At 28.9% G+C, this 22,475-nt stretch overlaps 11 protein-coding genes across 11 annotated transcripts; 5 read left to right on the top strand and 6 right to left on the bottom strand. All coding sequences in view use genetic code 12, as the record gives it.

Moving 5' to 3' along the window:
- Positions 1-21: 21 nt before the first annotated feature.
- On the bottom strand, positions 22-2,472 carry HDA1 (histone deacetylase; the record flags this gene model as incomplete). Its single annotated transcript, XM_051764593.1, has 1 exon — positions 22-2,472. The coding sequence occupies one exon, from the start codon at positions 2,470-2,472 to the stop codon at positions 22-24; it is 2,451 nt and encodes an 816-aa protein (XP_051617991.1).
- Positions 2,473-2,659: 187 nt separating this feature from the next.
- Positions 2,660-3,610, top strand: KGF54_003948 (uncharacterized protein; the record flags this gene model as incomplete). The annotated part of the gene is made up of 1 exon (XM_051764592.1): positions 2,660-3,610. One exon carries the CDS (start codon positions 2,660-2,662, stop codon positions 3,608-3,610), a length of 951 nt encoding a protein of 316 aa, XP_051617990.1.
- Positions 3,611-3,847: 237 nt separating this feature from the next.
- On the top strand, positions 3,848-4,714 carry KGF54_003947 (DNA-directed RNA polymerase I subunit; the record flags this gene model as incomplete). Its single annotated transcript, XM_051764591.1, has 1 exon — positions 3,848-4,714. The coding sequence occupies one exon, from the start codon at positions 3,848-3,850 to the stop codon at positions 4,712-4,714; it is 867 nt and encodes a 288-aa protein (XP_051617989.1).
- Positions 4,715-4,755: 41 nt separating this feature from the next.
- MRS2 (Mrs2p) lies at positions 4,756-6,039 on the bottom strand (the record flags this gene model as incomplete). The annotated part of the gene is made up of 1 exon (XM_051764590.1): positions 4,756-6,039. One exon carries the CDS (start codon positions 6,037-6,039, stop codon positions 4,756-4,758), a length of 1,284 nt encoding a protein of 427 aa, XP_051617988.1.
- Positions 6,040-6,706: 667 nt separating this feature from the next.
- KGF54_003945 (uncharacterized protein) lies at positions 6,707-7,237 on the top strand (the record flags this gene model as incomplete). Its single annotated transcript, XM_051764589.1, has 1 exon — positions 6,707-7,237. The coding sequence occupies one exon, from the start codon at positions 6,707-6,709 to the stop codon at positions 7,235-7,237; it is 531 nt and encodes a 176-aa protein (XP_051617987.1).
- A 211-nt stretch (positions 7,238-7,448) lies between these two features.
- Positions 7,449-8,196, bottom strand: VMA4 (H(+)-transporting V1 sector ATPase subunit E; the record flags this gene model as incomplete). Its single annotated transcript, XM_051764588.1, has 2 exons — positions 7,449-8,108; positions 8,176-8,196. 2 exons carry the CDS (start codon positions 8,194-8,196, stop codon positions 7,449-7,451), a joined length of 681 nt encoding a protein of 226 aa, XP_051617986.1.
- Positions 8,197-8,482: 286 nt separating this feature from the next.
- CRC1 (carnitine:acyl carnitine antiporter) lies at positions 8,483-9,337 on the bottom strand (the record flags this gene model as incomplete). Its single annotated transcript, XM_051764587.1, has 1 exon — positions 8,483-9,337. One exon carries the CDS (start codon positions 9,335-9,337, stop codon positions 8,483-8,485), a length of 855 nt encoding a protein of 284 aa, XP_051617985.1.
- A 2,245-nt stretch (positions 9,338-11,582) lies between these two features.
- Positions 11,583-14,120, top strand: EPL1 (Epl1p; the record flags this gene model as incomplete). The annotated part of the gene is made up of 1 exon (XM_051764586.1): positions 11,583-14,120. One exon carries the CDS (start codon positions 11,583-11,585, stop codon positions 14,118-14,120), a length of 2,538 nt encoding a protein of 845 aa, XP_051617984.1.
- A 269-nt stretch (positions 14,121-14,389) lies between these two features.
- On the top strand, positions 14,390-15,064 carry KGF54_003941 (uncharacterized protein; the record flags this gene model as incomplete). Its single annotated transcript, XM_051764585.1, has 1 exon — positions 14,390-15,064. One exon carries the CDS (start codon positions 14,390-14,392, stop codon positions 15,062-15,064), a length of 675 nt encoding a protein of 224 aa, XP_051617983.1.
- Positions 15,065-15,163: 99 nt separating this feature from the next.
- MIS12 (Mis12p) lies at positions 15,164-18,124 on the bottom strand (the record flags this gene model as incomplete). The annotated part of the gene is made up of 1 exon (XM_051764584.1): positions 15,164-18,124. One exon carries the CDS (start codon positions 18,122-18,124, stop codon positions 15,164-15,166), a length of 2,961 nt encoding a protein of 986 aa, XP_051617982.1.
- Positions 18,125-18,332: 208 nt separating this feature from the next.
- Positions 18,333-22,232, bottom strand: BNR1 (Bnr1p; the record flags this gene model as incomplete). The annotated part of the gene is made up of 1 exon (XM_051764582.1): positions 18,333-22,232. One exon carries the CDS (start codon positions 22,230-22,232, stop codon positions 18,333-18,335), a length of 3,900 nt encoding a protein of 1,299 aa, XP_051617981.1.
- Between the last annotated feature and the right edge of the window lie 243 nt (positions 22,233-22,475).

Here is a 22,475-nt window from a genome sequence, read left to right as displayed (position 1 = left end):
TTTTATGCAAACTCCCCACCCTTACTCATCAGAACTAGAGAACTCTTCGATATTATCCAAGATATTATCAACTCCTTCATCAAATTTTTCATTTATAACATCAAATAATCCATCTGAATTTGCTTTTAGAACTCTACCAAATTTTCTTCTTGGCCTTTTTAAATCTTCACTAACGTTACTCCAACATTGATTATTACAACTTGTGAAAATCGTAGAATTTTGATAAAACCAATCAACCATACTTTCATCCATTACAGGGACTATTGGTTTTAATAATGTTCTATTTATATATGCTACTGTGAATTTCACTAGCAGTTTGATTTCTGATGATGGTCTCTTGCTGAATAAGTGGACAAGACTTTGGTATGAATCTCCGAAACCAACAAAAACAATGTTTTTTAATTGATTGAAAAATGTAATATAGTTATCCCATATATACAATAAAATTTCTTGTGCGAATATGGTTTGATTATATGATGACGTATAAGTTGAACCTGGGATTGGTAATGGGTATGACGGTATATTTATATCAATATAACCAACTGGATTATTATCTTGTTTTTCTTTTTCAATTTTATCTATTATTTGTAAAAGTGGATGTTCTAATATAACTGATGAATAACTTTCTATAATACCATTTGTAGGATTTATATTAGCCCATACATCTGGTGGATCATGAATTGTTATTACGATTGAATCACATTCATAAATATTTGGACTTGCAATCACTAAATTGTCATTTTCATTAGGACAATCAAAAGTGAAAGTTGATTGATCAATAGGTAAATTTATAAAATTCTTTTTGTTGAAAGCTTGATTACTTTGATATAATCTTATTGGATCTGATATATTTGTTAATTTAAAAGCATCAACTCCTGGTAAATCATAGACATCATCAAATGAAGTTTCGGGGATACCTGATTTCAAACATTTCCAATATTTAGATTGAATTTTAATAACTTCATCAATAACTTCTATAGTATCTTGATGTGGTAATTTATTGATTGTATTTTCTGGTGGTTCTCCAATTAAAACTTTTGCAACTGCTAAGGCACTTTCACTTATTGAATCCAAATTATATCCACCTTCAAGTATAACTGCCATTTTACCTTTTGCTATACCTTTTAACATATGTGTCATATATCCATATCCTGCTGGACTAACATGACATCCACCAATTATATCACCAGCAGCTGCATCAAAACCTGAGCTTACAATAATTAAATCTGGATCAAATTCAAGAATCACAGGTATGATAACTTTATTAAATGCATAAACATAATCACCATCATGCATACCCAGAGTTCTCCAAGGTATATTCAAACTATAACCTTCACCGGGACCTTCACCAACTTGATCAGATCCTCCATATTTTGTACCGGGATAAAATTTCCCATTTTCATAACGATGTAATGATATATATAAAACTCTTGGATCATCATAAAATGCCTTTTGTGTACCATTTCCATGATGAATATCCCAATCAAGTATAACAATTCTTCTGACTGATTCTGGATAAGATTTTAATATATTTTTAGCAGCTACAGCAACATTACTAAAAAGACAAAACCCACCGGGATCATTTGGTTCAGCATGATGTCCTGGAGGTCTTACTGCTGCTAAAGAATTTTTAACTTTCCCCTCAATGACAGCTTTACATGCTTCAATTGTACCACCACACGATAATTTAGCTGAAAAATAAGAATCATTGTTTACATAAATGGAATCACCAGCTGCTGTTTCTTTCAATAATTCATCTTTTGTCATTGTTTCAGTAGATTTTATATGTTGTAAATGTTTTTCAGAATGAACTTCCAAGATTTCTTCCATTGTTGCTTCTCTTATTGGAATTTTTTGCATATATGGACCTAACTCATCAATACCAGATAATGAAAAATCCAGTACTAAACCAGCTTCAACTAATTTTTTATATATTCTATAAATTCTTCTTGGATCTTCTGGATGTGGATCAGTATATTCAAAATATGAAGTAAAAATTTTGGCATGATATCTCATTCTAACATCATAAACTAACCCAGTTTTCAACGGTATATAAAAAAGTTGAGATTTTGAAGGTGGTGCAACAACTATTGGTCTAGACCCATTTTTTATAGGTGATTCTTCTAATTTTAATTTTTTAGAAGGTGGTTCACCAAAATTATCATTATTTTCTTCTTTTATATCTATAGTTTTACTATCATTATCTATGTTTATACCATTATCAGTAATTGCAATTGGTACTGGTTCTATTTTAATTTCATTCGTATCTTCCATCATAATATCTGGCTGTTCTTCTTCTATGATATTATTATTATTTTCATTATTATTATTATTATTATTCTCGGTTTCATATAAGTTTGAAGTTTTTTCAACTATATCTATATCATTATTATCTTCTAATTCTTCTGGTTTGATATCACTTGTAGCTATCTCTCTTGATTCATCTGGAGCCTTTTCCAGTAGTTCACTCATTGTATCATCAAGATGATATATAAGTTTGTTATTGAAAAAGATAAAAGATTTAATTGAAACAGAAATTAATTTTTATTTACTTTTTTTTTTTTCTAAACTCTCGAAATTAAACATTTAAATCTTAGCGAGATATAAATAATAATTATAATAATTAATAGATCTTTAATTTCATTAATAATAATAATAAATGTCATTATTAATACCAAACAGTAATGATAAACATGATGCTCATGGAGATTTAGATCAAGATGAATTGTATTCAAAAAGCGTTAAGTCAAATTATTGTTTTCAACCAGTTCACGGATTTTTTAAACAAACTGATTTAGAAACTGATGATATGAAATTTAGATATACTGAAGATAACTTTGGTATTAAAAAATCATATAAAGAAATCAAAGAGCAATTAAAACTTTTAAACCAAAACTCATCAGATAATGTACATTATAAACTTCTATTTTTGGCAAGACATGGACAAAGTTATGCAAACATAGTAGCAAGAAAATATACAAAAGAAGAATGGTTTGCAAAATGGAGATTTATTGGATATGATGGTGAATATACTTATGGTCCTGATGCCGATTTAACAGAAATAGGGATGGAACAAGCTAAAGAAAATAATATTGCATGGAAGAAGCAATTAGAATTAGGTTGTCCATATCCTGACTCATTTTATGTATCACCATTACAAAGATCAATAAAAACTTTTAATATAACATGGAGTGAAGATCCTACAAAAGTAATTGAAAACAAAGGAGAAACATTTAAAATAAAATATGATTTAAACCCACTAGTGATCGAAAATTTAAGAGAAACAAATGGACTTCACCTATGTCATAAAAGATCCAAAAAATCAGAACTAATTTCCAAATTTCCACATTTGAAATTTTCAGGTGACTTTTCAGAAGAAGACTTGCTGTTTGAAGCATATATTGGAGAGAGAGAAAAATTATATCAACAATTTATTAGAATACATAAGGTACTAGAAAATATTTTTGATAATGATCCAAATGATGTAATATCCATAACTTCACATGCTGGTACTATAAGAGCTTTCCTAACGGTTATAAACCATAGAAAATTTACAATACCAACTGGTGGAATGATACCAGTAATGGTTAAAGCGGAAAAGATTAATTGAAGACTATAAAAAATGAATAATGAAAGTTACGAGACTTTCGGTAAATAATGAAAAGCTGCAAAATTTGAATCTCAAATGCTACCAATTATTACCTCAGATTCAATTAAAGGTGCGGCTCAAAAGACTTCAGTACTGCACATTGCAGGTTTAGATTCAATTGAAAAAATCTCATCTGAGACTTAAATAGAGTAGTTAAACATATTATAGACTTATAGATAAATAAATAAATATAGAGCAATGTCTAGAACCAATCTAGATCATCATCATGATAAACTCAAACTAAAAAAACACAAACCAACCAAAATCAACCCAATAAATCCACATACAAACTTATCAGAATGTTTTAAAACAGTATCAACATCACTTTATCTATCATTAGCACCAAAATTTATAAATGATCCGATTTTAGGAATAAAACAACAACATCTAGATCCGCTAGTGATGACTTTTTATTCAAAAGTTAAAGGGATAATAGTATCATATTCAAATATTAAACTACTTACAAATTCACAAGGATCAAATCTAGCTAAAATTGAGGGAGCTTCACCTTTTACATTTATTTGGGTGAATGTTGATTTCTTGGTGTGGAGTCCTTGTGTTGGAGATGTTTTGGAGGGTGATATATATATGCAAACCCCTTCACATATTGGATTATTAATATGTGACGTATTCAATGCATCAATAAAAAAATATAATATACCTATGGATTGGTCATTTATACCAAGTCAACAAGATGAAGAAGACAACAAAAAGACTTTTGGCTATTGGAGTGATGATATTGGTGACAAGATAGATGGGAAATTGAAATTTACTGTAAAAGCAGTATATACTACTGGTAGAGTAGTAAGTGTTGAAGGAACATTAATTAAACCAGGAGAAGAAAGAAATTCACAACCAGTTTATAAACAAAAAAGTAGCAATGTTAACAAGATTGAAACTACAATTAATGCAAACACACATAAGAAATTTGAAGATGACGACTATGAAGAAGATAATACTCAACAATTGCCGAAATATGAAGAAAGTGGTATTGATGATGAAGAAGAAGATTATAAAATAGTGAATAATTCAGATTCTGTAGAAGATGAAGTAGAATCAGATTAATAAGCGTTATAGTATTTATTTACACGCATATATCATTAAAATTAATTTCTAGTTTTTTCATCATTAATCATTCTCCAAATTACGTCTTGATCTTTTTTAGTTGGTCTATCCAATTTTTTACGTCTATAGGATTGACTACCAAATATTACTCTATATAACAACGAATTGTTTTGCTTGATTGATTTCTTGTACGATGTAGTTGTTTTGAGGGGATTATCGTTCGTACCCATCATTGTTAACTTTTGAACTTTATGTAATTTTTTAAAATTAAACCAAGTTATTATAAGACCTTGTATAATTGAAATTACAACAATAGCACCAAATCCTAAATTTGAATCTTCTATATAATTTTTTAAATTCATTCCGTAAAAAGCTGGTAATAAAGTAGCAACCGTAAATCCTGAAGTATAAACGGTAACTTTCAATTCAAAAAGCATTAAGCTATTTCTGTTTGCATCTAATATAATATTGACAATTTCTTCAGTTGCTTTTATATCATTTAATAAACTACCTGCTTGTTGAACAAATTCATCACATTGTCTATAATAACTTTCTAAAATCATTTCTAATTCATCAAAAGTATCTGCATTTGGATTACTTAAAAACATCCCCGCTAGATCTTCATCATTTTCTAATAGTTCTTCGAGTACATCTCGAATCAAAACAGCCTTTTGATGAAATGACGATAATTGTTTTGATCGTATTAATAGTTCTTGTAATTTTTTTCTATCCACTTCATTCTCTAACTCTGATAGTATCTGTCCACAACTTTGTAAATAAATTTTTATTTCAGCTTCAAGATAACTCATAACACTCACCAACATCAGCTCCAATGCTTTAAATTCATAAGTTGTTGTATTTGACTTCAACTTCAACTCCAAGTCATACATAAATACTCCTAATTTTGACGCAACTTCACTATTCGAAGTATCGAAAACCATTACTGAATTTTTCTTTATTATTGCTTTAATATACAATAAATTTACCAATATAGCATTTGAAGGTCGTATCATGATCATCGGTACAACGTCAATAGAAGAAGTATCAATCTTTCTTAAATCTCTTGGAAATAAATGATTTTCCTTCAAAAATTGCATTTTGGGAAATTTCTTTGAAACTGCAGTTATTCGACCTTTAGAATCAAATACAGTACATGAAACATACAAGTCATTTGGTTGGATTGGTTTTAATCTATTTAATATTTTACTATCTGTTGTTGCTGGGATTGGATCTGGTATAGGACTTCTTGGTTTTGTTGAGGTTGTTAGGTGACATCTACATCGGGGTATTATGTGATAAATTTGTTGTTGTAAAGTTCGTAGCATCCTGATTGATGATGTTGTTGTATAGTTTGGAAGGATCAAGATTTCAAATCTAATGCATCTATAAATCGATATAGATTCTAAAAAATATTCCTGATGCGGCGCAACTTTAATTTTGTGCTATATTCATGTTATCGAATATTTTAAATTATACAACAAGCCTAATGTTTTCTCAAAATGTTTGCAATTTAAACATCTTGTACCTATGAGTGACCTGCTATGAGCTGTATAAGCTAATACACAATACACAAACGAAGCTTTCACAGTTTTCAATTGATATTTCTGTTTCCGTGGGAATCATTCAGAGATATATTCCAGTTTTAAGTCAAAATGAAAAATTGTACGTACTTCATTGAATTTAACATATATTGTTACTTACTTTTTTCATACTGAGACCGTCTAGTATACCTGACCTACTTACTAAACAATACCTGATCTACTTATTAAACAATATCATAGAAGTGTTTACAAATTCAATTATTTTGGAATAAATTAAATTAAAGGGGTTGGGTTATTGCAATTTAAGAGGTAATGCAAGATTTAGAGCCTTATCATTGTTTTTTACAGATACCGTTTATTAAGTGGTTTAATATTAAATACAACATGTTTGCAATCCTTCTCTACTAATTCAATTGCAAATATACTTGGCACTTAACTTTTTCACATCAAGATGTCGATTAATTCAACAAATTGGACAGAAGCATTGCAAAAGTTAGATTATCCACCAGATCATGAATTATATGACATTCTAAACAAGAAAATTGAGTTCCCTTACAAGATCTTTATAGGGGAAAATTCAGGTACAGTAAAATACAAATCGGGTTCCCCCAATAGTGCTAAAATCAATGGTGACTTAATTAGACAAGAATTAGAAAGTAGATTCATTAAACTAGGAGATTCAATATTTTTTTATCATTTCACTACCGGAAACTGGTTAGAATATGATACTAAATTCGTTGAGAGATTCATACCTTATATAATTGAGCAAATTAAAGAAGAAGAAACAAGAGATACAAAATCAAATGAAGAAGAAGAAGGTCAATGGTTTATTGTACATGATAAATCTCCAAAACCTGTTTCAGAAGAATCTGGTACTCAAAGATTTTCAGATGAATGGGTCATTAAACACATGGAGAATTGTATTCATTCTAAAAGAACTGGAAAATTGCTTCATGAAGATATTTATCAAAGATGTGCATAATGGACAATCATTTTTATGGAAATCAAGTTTTGGCAAATAGTCAGATAAGTATGCAATATCATACTACCTCTATTTTTCTTTCCAAATATGATATTATGGGACCATCACTATCTAAATATTTCATAACAATTAGTATTAATAAAAAAACCTTTTCTTTATTGAAATGAAATCTCTATACATAATTATAGAATTAAAAAAAAAATAAAAATATCTAATCAAAGAATTTTCTAGTTAATGAAGGACCAAACAATTCTAACCTTATAGCAGGTAAAGCTTCTTCTTGTAAAATTTTTAATCTTTCTTCCAAAGTATTATCAACTTCGATTTTTCCAGTACCATTTACAATAACAACACCACCAGCTAAATCTTTGTTTAAGAAATCTTTTTCATCAACAGTTATATCAACATGTTCACCTGATTTTTCTTCATAATTTTTACTAGCTTCTTTTGCTGCTTCTTTTGCAATTTCAACATCTTCTTTTCTAACTCTTAAACTTACTACTGGTTCTAATAATGTTAATATACCTTCTTCAATTAATCCAACCAAGACGGGTTTATATTTTTCTTTGTTTTCTGTTATAGTTCTCAATTCTTTTTCAGCATCTTCAAAAATTTGATTCAAAATTTGATCTTTTTCTCCCAAAATTCTTAATCTTGTTTTATTTCCAATTGTTGATTTTGTAATTTGTTGTGCTAAACTTGCTTTTTTTAATTTTTGTTCATATGTTGAATCAATTGCTGATGTTTCTAATCTAACAGTTGATGATTTTTCTATTTCATATTCTTCATCTGCTTTTAATTTTATTTCTTTTGCTTTTTCTTTTGCTTCTTTTTCAATAAAAGCTTGCATTTTGGTAAGCTCAGATTTAACCTAATAAGAATTGTTAGTAAAACCAAAATTTTGTATATTTTGTCCATTGGTTGCAACATTGACATACTTGTTCGTCCAGTAAAGTCATTTTGCTAGAATTTGTGTTTGTATAGTATGTAGTTAGTAAGTTAAAGATTTATCTATGGCAATCTTATAATAGTGAATGTTGAGAAATATTGAAATTTAGACTGATAAAAATTTCAGCAAATTTACACGCACTGAATAATTAATGTACTATTTTATCAAGAGATTTTATATTACACTGTTATTGTAATTACTTTATTATTCTTGTCTGTTGTTACAATGCAAAATACTTTTCTTTTCTAAATAATTAATATTATACAAGTTTTGTTATTAGTCCTTTGTTTAAACTATTATATGATTTTATCTAATGCATTTCTTGCTACTTCAACACCTAAAAATGTAGCAGCATTAGCTGGGAATGATCTACATAAAGCTGGACCAACACCAGGGAAAAATGCTTTTATACCACCTTTAGCATAAATATTTTTAGTGACTTGAGCAATTGATATAGGAACATTTGAAGATTGTTGAGTTGATTTAATAGTATCAATTGGGAAAACACCTAACCACATAGCAACACCAGCACAACCACCAGCAGTCATAATTGCACCAATTGATAAATCTTTACCTGGAGTTGATAATTTTGCTTTTATATATTCATAAGTTGCAAAATATAATGCAGAACCTGGACCATCTCTTGCCAATGTAGCAACTGAACCTTTGAAAATTGATCTTATACCACCAGTTTTATACATTTCAGCAATAACTGAACCCATTCCTTTTGGTTTGGAACCTTCTTGAATTTGCATCATAACTTTAACTCTTTCAAATGGAGCAGCAACTAAAGTAGTTGGAATTGCAGAAATAAACCCAGCAGTTGAAATATCACGTATAGTAAATTGATCAATTGTTTTACCAGTAAATTGACCAACTAATTTTTTACCAACATCATAACCCCAAAATGAAACTGCAAACATTGGAGTAACACCTAATAATGGTGGTAAAACACCTCTATAAAGACCTTTTAAACCATCTTTTGCTATAGTATCTTTAACACATTGAATTGATGAATTGTATAAACCAGTTTGTAATCTAACTTTAACTAAATCAAATGGGTGTCCAGTTAAAACTGCACAAATACCACCAAATCCACCAGCAGCAAATGATTTGACATTATCAACTAATACTGAATCAACGTCGTCCATTTTTTATTTGTAATACTGTAATTTATGAAATTGAATTGAATGAATATTAATGAATTGAATTAAAAAATTGAATAAATATAACTTATAAAATCTATAACTTATTGAAGAAGAATTAAAATATCAAAAAAATTTAGATATAAAAAAAAATAAGTAGAATATATTAATATAAGATTGTGATATTTTTATAAATTTATATAAATAATGTGAAAAATTTGAATAAAATAAATTTAATACAAAAAAGAAAAGAAAACAAATAAATTTAGAAATAATAATTGGGACTTTATTTCACAATATTAAAGAATATGATAATAAAGAATAAGTATTTAATCTTTATGTAATTACATATGTATTAGATCAAAGAATGACACTAAGAAAATTTATAATATTAATTATAATTCAATGATGAAATGATTAATAGTAGTAGTTAACTTAAATAATAATTCTTGACTTAAAAAAATAATTTAAGTAACACAGATTTAAAAATCTGGGGGAGGTCAAAATAAGGTAAAAAATAATGGTAATAAAAAAATTTGAAAAAATTATTATATAATTGTAATATCATACTCTAGATTATATAGTAACTAACTTCATATATGATAGTAATCAATCATAATTTCAATGGTAATTCAATGAAGATGATGAGTCCAAATTTTTTATAGTTTTTCAAAGGTAACGCAACTTAAAAAATCTTTAAATACAAAATTCTTATCTTGAAAAATTTAGTACGAGAAAATGAAAACTGTTCCGAGGTTTGTCTCGTTTCAAAATTTTTAGTCGGATAATTTATATTTTACAAACCTTTACTTCGTTATTATTAGTGATGTACTAAATAAACTATTTTTAGCATGAGCCATGGTATTAATTGTTTCATTTGCTTCGGTTGATATTAGTTGACAAAGTGTATTAGTATCAACTAAGTCCTAAAATAATAGAATAGGTCTAAATTTTTTCTGTCGTAAAATTAATAGTTTAAAAATAATTTGCAATATAATAAATCGTTTGATTTTAATACCAAATTTGTTTATGTATACTTTAAAATAAATAGGTATTTCATTAAAAGCGCCTACTGTTCATATTTCTCTTATTCATACTACCAATATCTTTAATTGAATTTTGATGGTTATTTGAATCATATTGGTTCAGAGTATATTTGCTTTACTCTATTCAATTGAACGCTTTTTCCTGGTATATTTTATTTTATAAGAAAAATCATATTTTTACATATATAATTGATAACTACATAGGTTTCACTAAGAATGGTCTACCTCAATTAATAAAAAAAAAAAAAAAATTATTTTATCTAGATTTTTTTTTACTTACTTTTATTTTCTAATAAGTTTACAACACAGTTCATTTCGTACTATGCCATACATGTTCAACCTCTAGCAACTTGTTAGTGATTATGGCATTCTGATAAAGCATTTACTTATAGTCAAATAGATATTATCAACAAATTCAAGTTCTAGTGAGAGCCTCAGTCATATCATCAATGATCATTAAAGTCTTTGATTATACGCATACTGACAAAATTCAGTAATGTTAAGTTATCTACAACAACTACAAGTATATTCATAACACATTAAAAACCATTGGAGTCAAGTTTAGGTCGCTTTCATGAACATTTGAACATTTGAGACTCTTTCACTTTATATGATATAACTCAGTCTTCAATTCAGGCAAGCCGCACAAAACTATCCGAATTAAGGATAGTGACAAAAATTTTAAATTTTTGTATGTCAATTTGTTTCAATTTCAAAAATTTATTTATTTGACAAACAAAAATAAACCAAAAAAAAAACTATGATTAATTTTTTATTTTTTTTTTCCGTTTTTCGTTGAATTTATAATTTGTCATACAATTTAATCAATATAATTCAATTCAATACAAACTAATTTTGGTGTATAAATTTTACACTTTATAACTTAATCAATCTCAATAAATCAAATATTTATAAACTTTGATATATAAGATAACTTAACTGTTATTTTAACTTACATATTTATTGGATTAATTGGTCATCATATTCAAAAAAAATTTTTGTCGTTCAATTTTGATTGGACGAAAAGCAAAAAAAAAAGAACAGCCACCAAAATTTTTTTAATTATTGTTTAGACATCCAAACATCAATAGTTAACTGGTGAACAATTTTTTTCTATATCATCGATTTAGTTCAACATTACCATCAACAATAATCAATCATTAAATAATACAAGCAAGAATTAATATATTGGGGTAAACCCGGCAATGGCTATAAATCCAGCAAAAAATGAAAGTAAAGCCAATCAACATGCCGCTGGTGCTAGATTTCGTCAAAGAAAAATATCGGTTAAACAACCTTTATCAATTCATAAACAACGAGATTTACCTTCATTAGATGCATCAGAATTAGAACCTAGTCAAATACATCATTTAAATTCAAATAATATTGGTCAACCACCTCGAGATATACATGCAGTTGATACAGGTGTTGATAAAAATGAAGAGGAAGAAGTTCATTTGCAACAAGTAATTAATGCGGCGCAAAAGGCATTAACAAGTAATAAAACAAATGAAATGTATATTCCAACACCAGATGCTTCAAAAATATGGACCGAAGCTGCTAAATATTACAAGGATCAGAAGTTTAAAGAACCAGAATCATATATAAAATTTAGTGCAACAGTTGAAGATACAGTTGGAGTAGAATATAATATGGATGAAGAAGATGAAGAATTTTACAATAAAAATTTTAAAACCAAATGTTCTGAATTAGAATTTGAAACAATGTGTAATAGATTGGAGAAAACAATTGAAGCAAGACAACCTTTTTTATCCATGGATCCAACTAATATTTTATCATATGAAGAAATGTTAACATATTTAACATCTGATTTATCAAATAATCAATTACTTAACACGGAATATTTATCAACCACTGCATTAAAAGAGAAACTTTCAAAAGAGCTTAATTATAAACCATTCACAACAATATTTGATAAAGATCAAGAACATACTTCACAAATACGGCCAATCACAAAGTTATTTGATTTATATGGTAAAAATGTTTATGATCATTGGAAAGAAAGAAAAATTTCAAGAAAAGGAAGATCAATACAACCAACACTTCGATTTGAAGATCCTAATGCCAATGAAAAAGATAACGATAACGATCCATATATTTGTTTTAGAAGACGTGAATTTAGACAAGCAAGAAAAACAAGAAGAGCAGATACTGTTGGAGCAGAACGTATAAGATTACTACAAAAATCATTACATCGTGCAAGAGATTTAATTATGAGTGTTTGTGAACGTGAAATTTTAAATTTAGACAATTTGCTGGCAGAATTAGATATATTTAAATTAAGATCAGAAACTAAAAGCGTTAAAAGAGAACTCGGTATCAGAGGTGATGATTATTTATTCTTTCCACATAAGAAAAGAAAAATGGTTAAACCAAAAGAAGATGAGGAAAAGAAGAAAGAGAAAAAGAAAATCGAATCACAAACTCAAGAAGCACAACAACAACACCATCAACCACAACAAGCATCAAATCCTCAAGCACCAGCAGCAGCAGAACCAGCACCAAATCAACCGTATGTCAAATTACCACCAGCCAAAATTCCAGACATGGAGCTTGTTACAGTTTCGTTAGTATTAAGAGATAAAAATGATACTATTAAACGTGCAGTTATGGAAAAACTAAAGAAACGAAAAGAACCAGATCAAGGTTTTGTAAATCTTACTGATGATCCATTTGAGCCATTATTTGATATTTCCACTAACAACGACTTGGTTGAATCACGTCATATTCCATATTCATCAATTGCTGCGACCAATTTTCATCAATTTAATACTTCAAATTATTTAAGTGAACCATTAAAAACATTAATAGCAGGGAGTAAGTCATTACCTGGTGTAAAGACTATAAGAGGATCCAATGGAGAATTAATACCCACAAAAGCATTTCCACATATAACTTCCCTTTTACATGAAAAAATGTCAAATAATGAATATAATTCAACAAATTATATTGCTAAATTATTAAAAAATATCGAAAATAATAATTATGAAAACTATAATAATGGTTTTATCAAGGACAATAAAATAGAAGAGGACAGTCAAATTTCAGAACCAATATTTAGACTTCGTAAAAGAATGGCTAGAGCTAATAGAATGTTCATTGATAGACGTGGCCAACAAACTTCAGATGTGGTTGACGAGTTTATGAATTTTTCTGATGATGAAGAAGAAATTCCTAATGTTTATGATAGTAAATTTGATGCTTGGAAGAGACTAAAATCAAATTGGAGATTTGATGACGATTTATCTGAATATCAAAAGGGTTCATTGGATCCATTTAGTCTTGATCCATCAAAACTTAATAATATAAGTGAAGATACTCAAGCTATTAGATTTGGTTCAATGTTACTTTCAAAATCATATAGTTTATTAAAGGAATCAGTTCAACAAAAGCAACAATCATTTCTACAACTGGCACGAATGAGAGCATTACAACAACAACAATTAAAACAACATCAACAAAAGCAGCAGCAACAACAACAACAGCAACTAAATCAACCACAACATCCACAAGTACAACATCAACAACAATCACCACCACAGCAACTGCCACAACAGACTCATCAACCTCAACAAATTACTCAACCTCAGCCTCAACCTCAACAACAACAACCTATAGAACAAATTCAGAAGCGATCATCATCAATACAACATAAACCACCAAAACCACTTTCACCTGCTCAAAATTCAATAAACAAACCCCCAGCTCAAGCAATTCATTAATCTTGCTTTAAATAATCAAAGTTCATAGTGTATATAAAAAATTTGTAATATATTTAATAATAATAGAACCTTAAAATTTCTATTGTGATGTAATTAAGAACTAAATATGTATTAGAAAATTACACAAAATTGCTGTGTTTACTAATTAGTTTTAAACCCACAGTTGCAAAATTGCTATTGAAGTCTAAGTTAGTTTAAATATAAATAAATACCCCTTGTGAAATGATATTCTAAAATTCTTCTACTAGTTATTAGTATTCAACAGAAACATGTCAATCAGTAGAGTTATAGTTTTTGGAGCTCATGGTAAAATAGGTCAACAATTGATCAAATTATTATCAAAACTGGATTATAAAACAACAGCAGTAGTAAGAAATGATGAACAAGCATCTACCATAAAGAAAATTTCAAATTCTTCTTCAAATGTTTCATCAACTAACTTAACTTTGGATAAAGTTTCAGTTAAAGAATTATCTCAAACTATTAAAAATCATGATGCTGTTATATTAACTGTTGGATCAGGTGGTAAAAACTTATTACAAGTAGATTTAGACGGAGTAGTTAAAACATTTGAAGCTACAGTTGAAGCAAAAGTTAAGAGATTAGTTTTAATAAGTGCAATCCACGCAGAAAATAGAGAGTTTGTAGAAAATTCGCCAATCAGGGATTATTATATTGCAAAACATTACGCAGATAGGATTTTGATTAATGAATTTGGTTCTAGTATTGATTATACAATTATTAAACCAACTCATTTAACTGATGATGAAAGTACTGGTAAGATTGATATTATTAAGAATTTAAATGAAGATGTTGGTAAGATATCTAGAACTGATGTAGCTAAGGTTTTGGTTGAAGTTTTGAATTTAAAGGAAACATTTGGTAAGAGCTATAATATCAAGAATGGTACTCATAATATAGATGATCCATCAACTTACGCTTAAGTACTTCAAAACCTGGATATATATTATCTTTAGTCTTATTAAATATCGTCTATAATTTTTCTCTGTATACTTAAATAAATATTTTTCTGACTTTTAGTTCTAGAATAATCCCTCAATCTGTCCATCGTCATTTACTTCAACATTCATAAATCCAGCATGAGTAGGTAAACCAGGTATAGTCATAATTTCAGCAGCTAACGCATACAAATAACCAGCACCTGCAGAACATCTAACTTCTCTAATAGGAATTGTGAAATTTGTAGGTACTCCCTTTAAAGCAGGATCATGACTTAATGAATATTGAGTTTTGGCTATACATATAGGTAATTTATCAAATCCTTGTTGTGTATATGTTTCAATTTGTTTTTTAGCTAATGGTGAAAGTTCAATATCTTTTGCTCCATACATTTTTTGTGCTATTATATTTAATTTATTTTCCACCGAGTCATTTACATCATAAAGAAATTGTTGTTGACCTTTTGGTGATTGTTTTACAGCTTCAACTACGGATTCAGCTAATTTTTTAGCTCCTAATCCCCCTTTTGCCCAATGATTTGAAGGTACAGCATAATCAGCACCTGATTTCAACGCTAATTCTTGTATTAATTTTATTTCTGCTTCTGTATCAGTCTCAAATTGATTTATAGCAACAACAACAGGTACATTATATTGTTTTATGTTTGAAATTTGTTTAGCTAAATTAGCACAACCTTGTTCCAAAAATTCAAGATTTTCAGTGACATATTCGGAAGGTAATGATTGTCCTGGTTTAACATCTGAAGCTCCTCCATGTAATTTCAAAGCTCTTGTTGTTGCAACTAATACAACAGTATCTGGTTTTAATCCCGACGATCTACATTTAATATTGAAAAAACGTTCACCACCCATTGTAAAATCAAATCCTGCTTCAGTTATAACAAACCCGGCATGACCATTATTTATAGGATTTGATGGAGATGTTAATTTTAATGCTACTTTATCTGCAACTACTGATGAAGCACCAATTGATATATTAGCAAATGGACCAGCATGTACAAAGACAGGAGTACCTTCAACCGTTTGCATTAAATTTGGTTTTATGGCATCTTTTAATAAGGCTGTGATAGCACCTGCAACTCCAATATCTTCCGCAGTTATGGCTTCACCTGTACCATTTTGAGTACCAATTACAACTTTACCAACTCTTTCTCTTAAGTCTTTGAGGGAGTTAGAAAGTGCTAATATGGCCATTAATTCACTTGCTACAGTAATATCCATACCTGTTTTTCTTGTAAATCCTCTTTCATTTTTACCTTGACCTATAGTGATTTCTCTAACAAATCTATCATTACAATCGACAACTCTCTTGATTGTTATTGATTCTGGATCAATATCTAATTTAGCGAATTTTTCAATTTCTTCAGGGGTTAAATCATCAGGATTTGTCTTTGATATACCTAATTTCTCTAATCTTTTCAACATTGATTTTGTAAATGTTCTTTTACCCTTTTTAGAAGGTACTAATCTCTTATAAAACCCACCGATAGATTTCGAAGTAGCTTCATGAAACATTCTTGTATCAACAGCAGCACATAACAAGTTTTGAGCTGCTGAAATAGCGTGTATATCACCAGTTAAATGCATATTAAATTCATCCATTGGTATAACCTGAGCATATCCACCACCAGCAGCTCCACCTTTTACACCAAATGTTGGTCCCATTGATGGTTGTCTAACATTTGCTATAGAATTATAACCTAATTGAGCGCCTAAAGCTTGTGCCAAACCCATAGTCGTAGTTGATTTTCCTTCTCCTAATGGAGTTGGAGTAATACCAGCAACCAAAACAAAATATCCTTTATCATCAGCAGAACCTTCAACTTGTTCATCTAATCTTTCGATAACGGCTTTTGTATCAACTTTTGCTTTAAAATGACCAAATGGTTCTAATTCCTTGTCAAGTAATCCTAATTCTTTTGCAATTTTAATTATGACTTTTGGTTTTTGGGCTCTTGAAATATCTATATCTGATGGAACTGGAGTTTGTAAATCTAATGGAAGTGGTTTAAATTGATGTTCATGAGCTTTTTGTTGGTGTAAAACTGCTGCATCATACACGTTTGAACACAACATTGCTACAGTCATTGGACCAACACCACCTGGAACAGGCGTTATAAAACCTGCCTTTTTGGCAACTTCTTCATATGCTACATCACCAACTAATTTCTGACCATTTTTAGCATGGGGATCCTTTTTATAGTTAATACCAACATCAATGACAATCGCACCGTCTTTAATCCAAGATGCTTTTACATATTCTGGGATTCCCACTGCTGCAATCACAATATCTGCACCAGTAACAACTTCTGGTAAATTTTTGGTGTGACGATGACATGTAGTAACTGTACAATCTTCATTTCTTAACATTGTTGCAACTGGAGTACCAACGATATCTGATCTTCCCAATACAACTGCATTTTTACCTCTTAAATTAATTCCAGTAGTCTTTATTAATTCTATTATCCCATTTGGTGTACATGGTTTGAATATTGGAACTCCACCTCTTTTAGATAATTGACCAACGTTATAATGATCAAATCCATCAACGTCTTTTTCAGTAATCACAGAGTTTGTAATTAAAGTTTCATCTATATGTTTAGGTAAAGGTAATTGTATCAATATAGCATGAACTTTTGGATCCTTATTTAATTTTTCAATCTCATCAATTAAATCATCTTGACTTATATTTTCATCCAATTTTATTAAATTTGAATTTATATTTGATTTTGCTGCTGCTTTCAATTTTGATCTCACATAAGCTGAAGAATCTGGTCTTGAACCAACTTGAACTATAGATAAACTTGGTTTAAATTTGAATTTTTCTGGTTGTTCTATTTGAAAATGTTCTTTATTATAATTTACTACTTTTTCTGCTATTTGATTTCGTATTTTACTAGCTAATTTAGTACCTGAAACAATGGTAGCATTTGATAGAAGGTGTGATTGGGTGAATTGTCTTTGCAAAATTAGTTTGGTTGAGTTTATGAGTCTTTGACTCAGTCTACTTCCATATTTTAACATTAGTTTTTTATAAAGATGATTCAATGATTCACATACATAAATAAAATTATTATTATTTTTTTTTTTTATTAAAATGACTTTAAGAAATTTTGAAAAATGTGAAAAATTACACAAAAACTTCGAATTTTTTTTTTTACATTTGATACATTGATAGACTCATTAATCAACAACTACTATATTAATCATTATATATTATCTAAATTGTTTTCTATACACTTTTAAAATTATGTCCAAGGTTTTCTTTGTTTTCAATATCATCATTTGAACCATTATTAGAATTATCATTTGAACCATCATTTGGTCCATTTCTTAACTGATGTAACATTACTTGAGCCCGCAGTATATTATTAATTTGATCAGTTTTTATCATATCTTTATTATTCTTTTTCCTATTTGTTAGTCTTCTTTTGAGGTTATTAACACTCTCATATTCAATATCTAGATTTGGAGTTGTTGGCGAATCTAAATCAATTGTTGTGGTCACTATGGTATCTAATTTATTTAACTTGGTTCTTCTTTCCTTCTTGTGTGAAGCTGTTCTTAGCTTTTCTAACAAGATATCAATTACAGCTGATGCTTCTTCAACACTATCAACAAATTTTGTTTCATCTTGTAAATCTTTTGCTAATACATCTTCAATTTTCTTTTTTCTAATTTCATAAACTTTTTGTTCTTCCTCCTTTTGAATATTTTCAACATGAGCTTTTTTATATTCTGTGACAAATATCATTACTTTTGAAAAAAAGCTATCTCTTGTTGACCCACCATCATTGATATCTTCACCAAAAAACGCCATAATTGATTTTAGATCTGACATTGTTTCCTCTAAGTGCTTTTGTAATGATTGAATTTTATCATTTGCATCATCAATTGAAGATTTTATTGTTTCTCTAATTCTATCAGATGGATGTAGATCTTTTTCCCTACTTAATTTGCCATTTTCCATTGCATTATTAATAATCTTCAAATTTTTCTCCATTTCTTGACAATCTAACTCTAATTGTTCAGTTGAAATATTTTGAATTTCATTTAATTCACTAATTTCATCAACAAATGATGAATATTCCGAAAAAGATTGTCTTATAACTTTTTCCAAATAATGTAAAAAACTCATTGAATTCAGTTCATCTTTCATAAATTTTAATCTTTGTAATGTATCTAATTTAAATCCCAAAGCTTGTTTTGATGCACCATTCATGAAATTTCCAACTAATTTTATGACACTTAATACATTTCTGAAATTTTCAGAATTTTTGAGACAATCAATACCAAGATCGATTAGGTTTAATCTCATATTTAAGTCTTGATAGTCTTTTTGATAAGTTTGTGCAAATAGTAAAGCTTTGGATCTAGCTCTCCAGTAATGTCTTAGATTATAACATAATTCTAAAAACAATCTATCTGCTCTTTCTAATTCATTTAGATCTTTACTTGGTTTGTCTTTAGATCTAGGGTCACTTGAATATGGTGATAAATTTTTCAGTAAGCCCTCACTTATCTCAATTAAGGCATCATTATTGAAAAATTCGACAACACTAATATTCTCCAAAATATCTGAGTTACATCTAAGTATTTTAAGTATTAACTTCTCTTCTGGTATACCAGCAAACATATGCAAATTGATACCAAATTGTTGTGCCAAATCTCTAGATAAGAAGCTAATTTTATTTGGATTTGCAGTTTCTTTAACTTCGACTGATTTTTTGATAGAAGGAGTAGAAGCAGCAAAGATTTTTTCAACATCATCAAAAACTCCCTGTTGAACAAGCTTATCAGATATGGTAGTGTTATCAATATCCTCCCAAAAAGTGTCATTAATATTATTAATCTTGTTCCAATGAATCTGTTTAAGTTTGACTTTTGGTCTAATTGAGAGTAAAGTAGTGTCGGTATCGTTATTTTCTGAATTAAAGGAGTTGTTGGAATCAGTTTCAGGTTTTATTGTTATCTTTTGTGGTTGTGCTGGTAAAGGAGGTGGAGGAGGTGGTGCTGGTGGAGTTGAATTATTTGAATCAGGTATTTTTTTCAAAAAGGTAGGTAGTGGGGGAGGTGGAGCTGGTGTAGATGGTGATATTCTCAAAAAATCCGGTAATGGTGGAGGTGGAGCTGCTTTTTTCTCGATATCTTTTAAAAAATCAGGTATTGGTGGAGGTCGTGGTGAAGAACTTTGTATACTATTGAGGAAAGGTGGGAGGATTGGAGGTGGAGGTGGAGGTGGAAGTGGAGCAACACTTGGTTGAACTGGTGATGAACTTGTTGGTATTGATTCTCTTGAATCATTTGTTTCATAGAACTTGTCAAAATTTGGAGCTTTAGGTGGCAGTGTGAGATCAGACCTTGAAAATTTCTTTGATGATAAACCTGGTGGAGTCGGTGGACCTCTATGAAATGATGTAGAATTTGAATCTTTTAAATCAGCAAAAGTAGCATGACCTAATATTGAGTTTAATTCATCAGTTATTTTCTTTGGTGAATTATTTCTAGTCTCAGCAAGATCTTCAAATGAATGATTGATGATTTTATGACGTGGTTTACGATTTTTGTCTTCCTCAAATCTTTTGATTTGTCTTTGTAGTAGATGAATTTGTTTCTTTTGTGACTCCAACTTGTCTGCTTGTTGTTTAATTAAATTTTGACGTTCCTCTAAATCCTTCACTTGAGCAGTTTGCTTTAGTAGTTCATTTGATTCTTTTAGCAATTTGATCTCTTTTTGTAATTGTTGACACTCACTAATAGCTTTCCTAGCAGTAACTTCTGAAGCTAATCCATCAATAAGTCTTTGGATTGATACATTTGACAATTGTTCATTCGAAGTAACTTGATTCAACATAGATTCCAAAAGTATTACAATTTTCTCTATGTCACCAGACTTGTGTTCTTGGCTGGAAAGCTTCTTCAATATAATCCCCATTCCTTTAGTAAGTTCTGTAGTATCAACATCACAATCTTCAATTTCTGTCAAACAAGAATCTAAAGATTCATCACTAGAAAAATCGCTAGGTAATTTTGGTAAGCTTTTATTCTCTTTCTTTTTCAAAAGTTTCTGATCCTCAGTCTCTTTTAAAATGTATTTCTCTATTTCATCTCTAATTCTATTATCTTTAAAGTTTTTAGCTTTCCCAAATATATAATCAATACCAGCCTCCATAAAATCTTGACGAATTAGTAATCTTTTCCTCAATGAGCCTGCACATTGTGTGATACTATTTATTAGAATTAAAGTGAACGTGAAGTAATTTGCCAAATATGAATCATCATTTCTAATAGACCAGCTTTTTGATAATGATGATTTAACTACGTCAAACCAAGTAACAAATTTGTTTGTTTCATCTGAGAAAATATGCAAGAAATTTTCTTCTTTAAAAGAAGAATACAATAAATTGATTAACACTTCAGTAACTAAAATTCTAGTAGAAATTCTAGGAGATCTAATGGATCTTATTAATGATTGTATAATTGATTTTTCGGATTTAGTAAGATTTGAATCTAAATTTTCATTTTTTTTAAATTCTATGATATGCCTTATACATTTTATAAGTAAATATTCCATGTCAAATTCTTCATTTGATTTTATACTTTTTTTACCAATTTTTGACAAAACAGTAGTAACAACTGCATCTCCTTGAAGTGATATAAATTTTTTAATCCAATTATATTTCAGCTCTTTCATTGAGACTCTGTGTTCCAATTTTTTTTCTAAATACTTTAAGTCTTTTAATTTAAATTTATTTGCCATTATTTGAGATATAAACCATTCAGGTAAATTATCTTTAGAACTATGTCTTTCTTTTAAATTATAATCTCCAATGTTTTGATGCAAATTATAACCACCAAAATGTTGAGATTTAATACTTATATCAAATGAGCTATTACTTTCATATTCTCTTAATATTAATTCCCATTTCCTTTCAATTGATTGATGTAGTAAAGTAGTTCTTGCTTCTTTTGAAAAGTTTCGAATTGACAACAATTTATCAAATAATTCATCAACTATTTCTTTCGGTGGTATATTATTTTTTTTATTGGTTATAATTTCAAATGAGTTTATATTTCCATTTTGACTATGCTTTGTTGTCACATGCAAAGTCTGTAAATTAGATTTCGTCATTGATTGAATAGTTTATAATCAAAACAAAAACTAGATGATTAGTAGTAGTAGTGTATACATTTATTAGCAGCTTGTTGATTTGATCTATTCAATCTTTATAACGTATTGAGTTATAGTTCTTAGTGATGATATTTAAGTTTGGTTGTAAAGTAGTTATTTTACAGATCAAGAATTATTCAAAATATTAAAATTCAAATCTTCTCTTTAGTTACAAAGATCAAAATGTAAACAATCTGGTAGCTG

The sequence above is a fragment of the Candida jiufengensis genome, assembly GCF_024610255.1.
Source record: "Candida jiufengensis strain CBS 10846 chromosome Unknown scaffold1, whole genome shotgun sequence".
NCBI lineage: Eukaryota > Fungi > Ascomycota > Pichiomycetes > Serinales > Debaryomycetaceae > Lodderomyces > Lodderomyces jiufengensis.
Note: the sequence above shows the minus strand (reverse complement) of the source record. Positions and strands in the feature narration are given on the sequence as shown.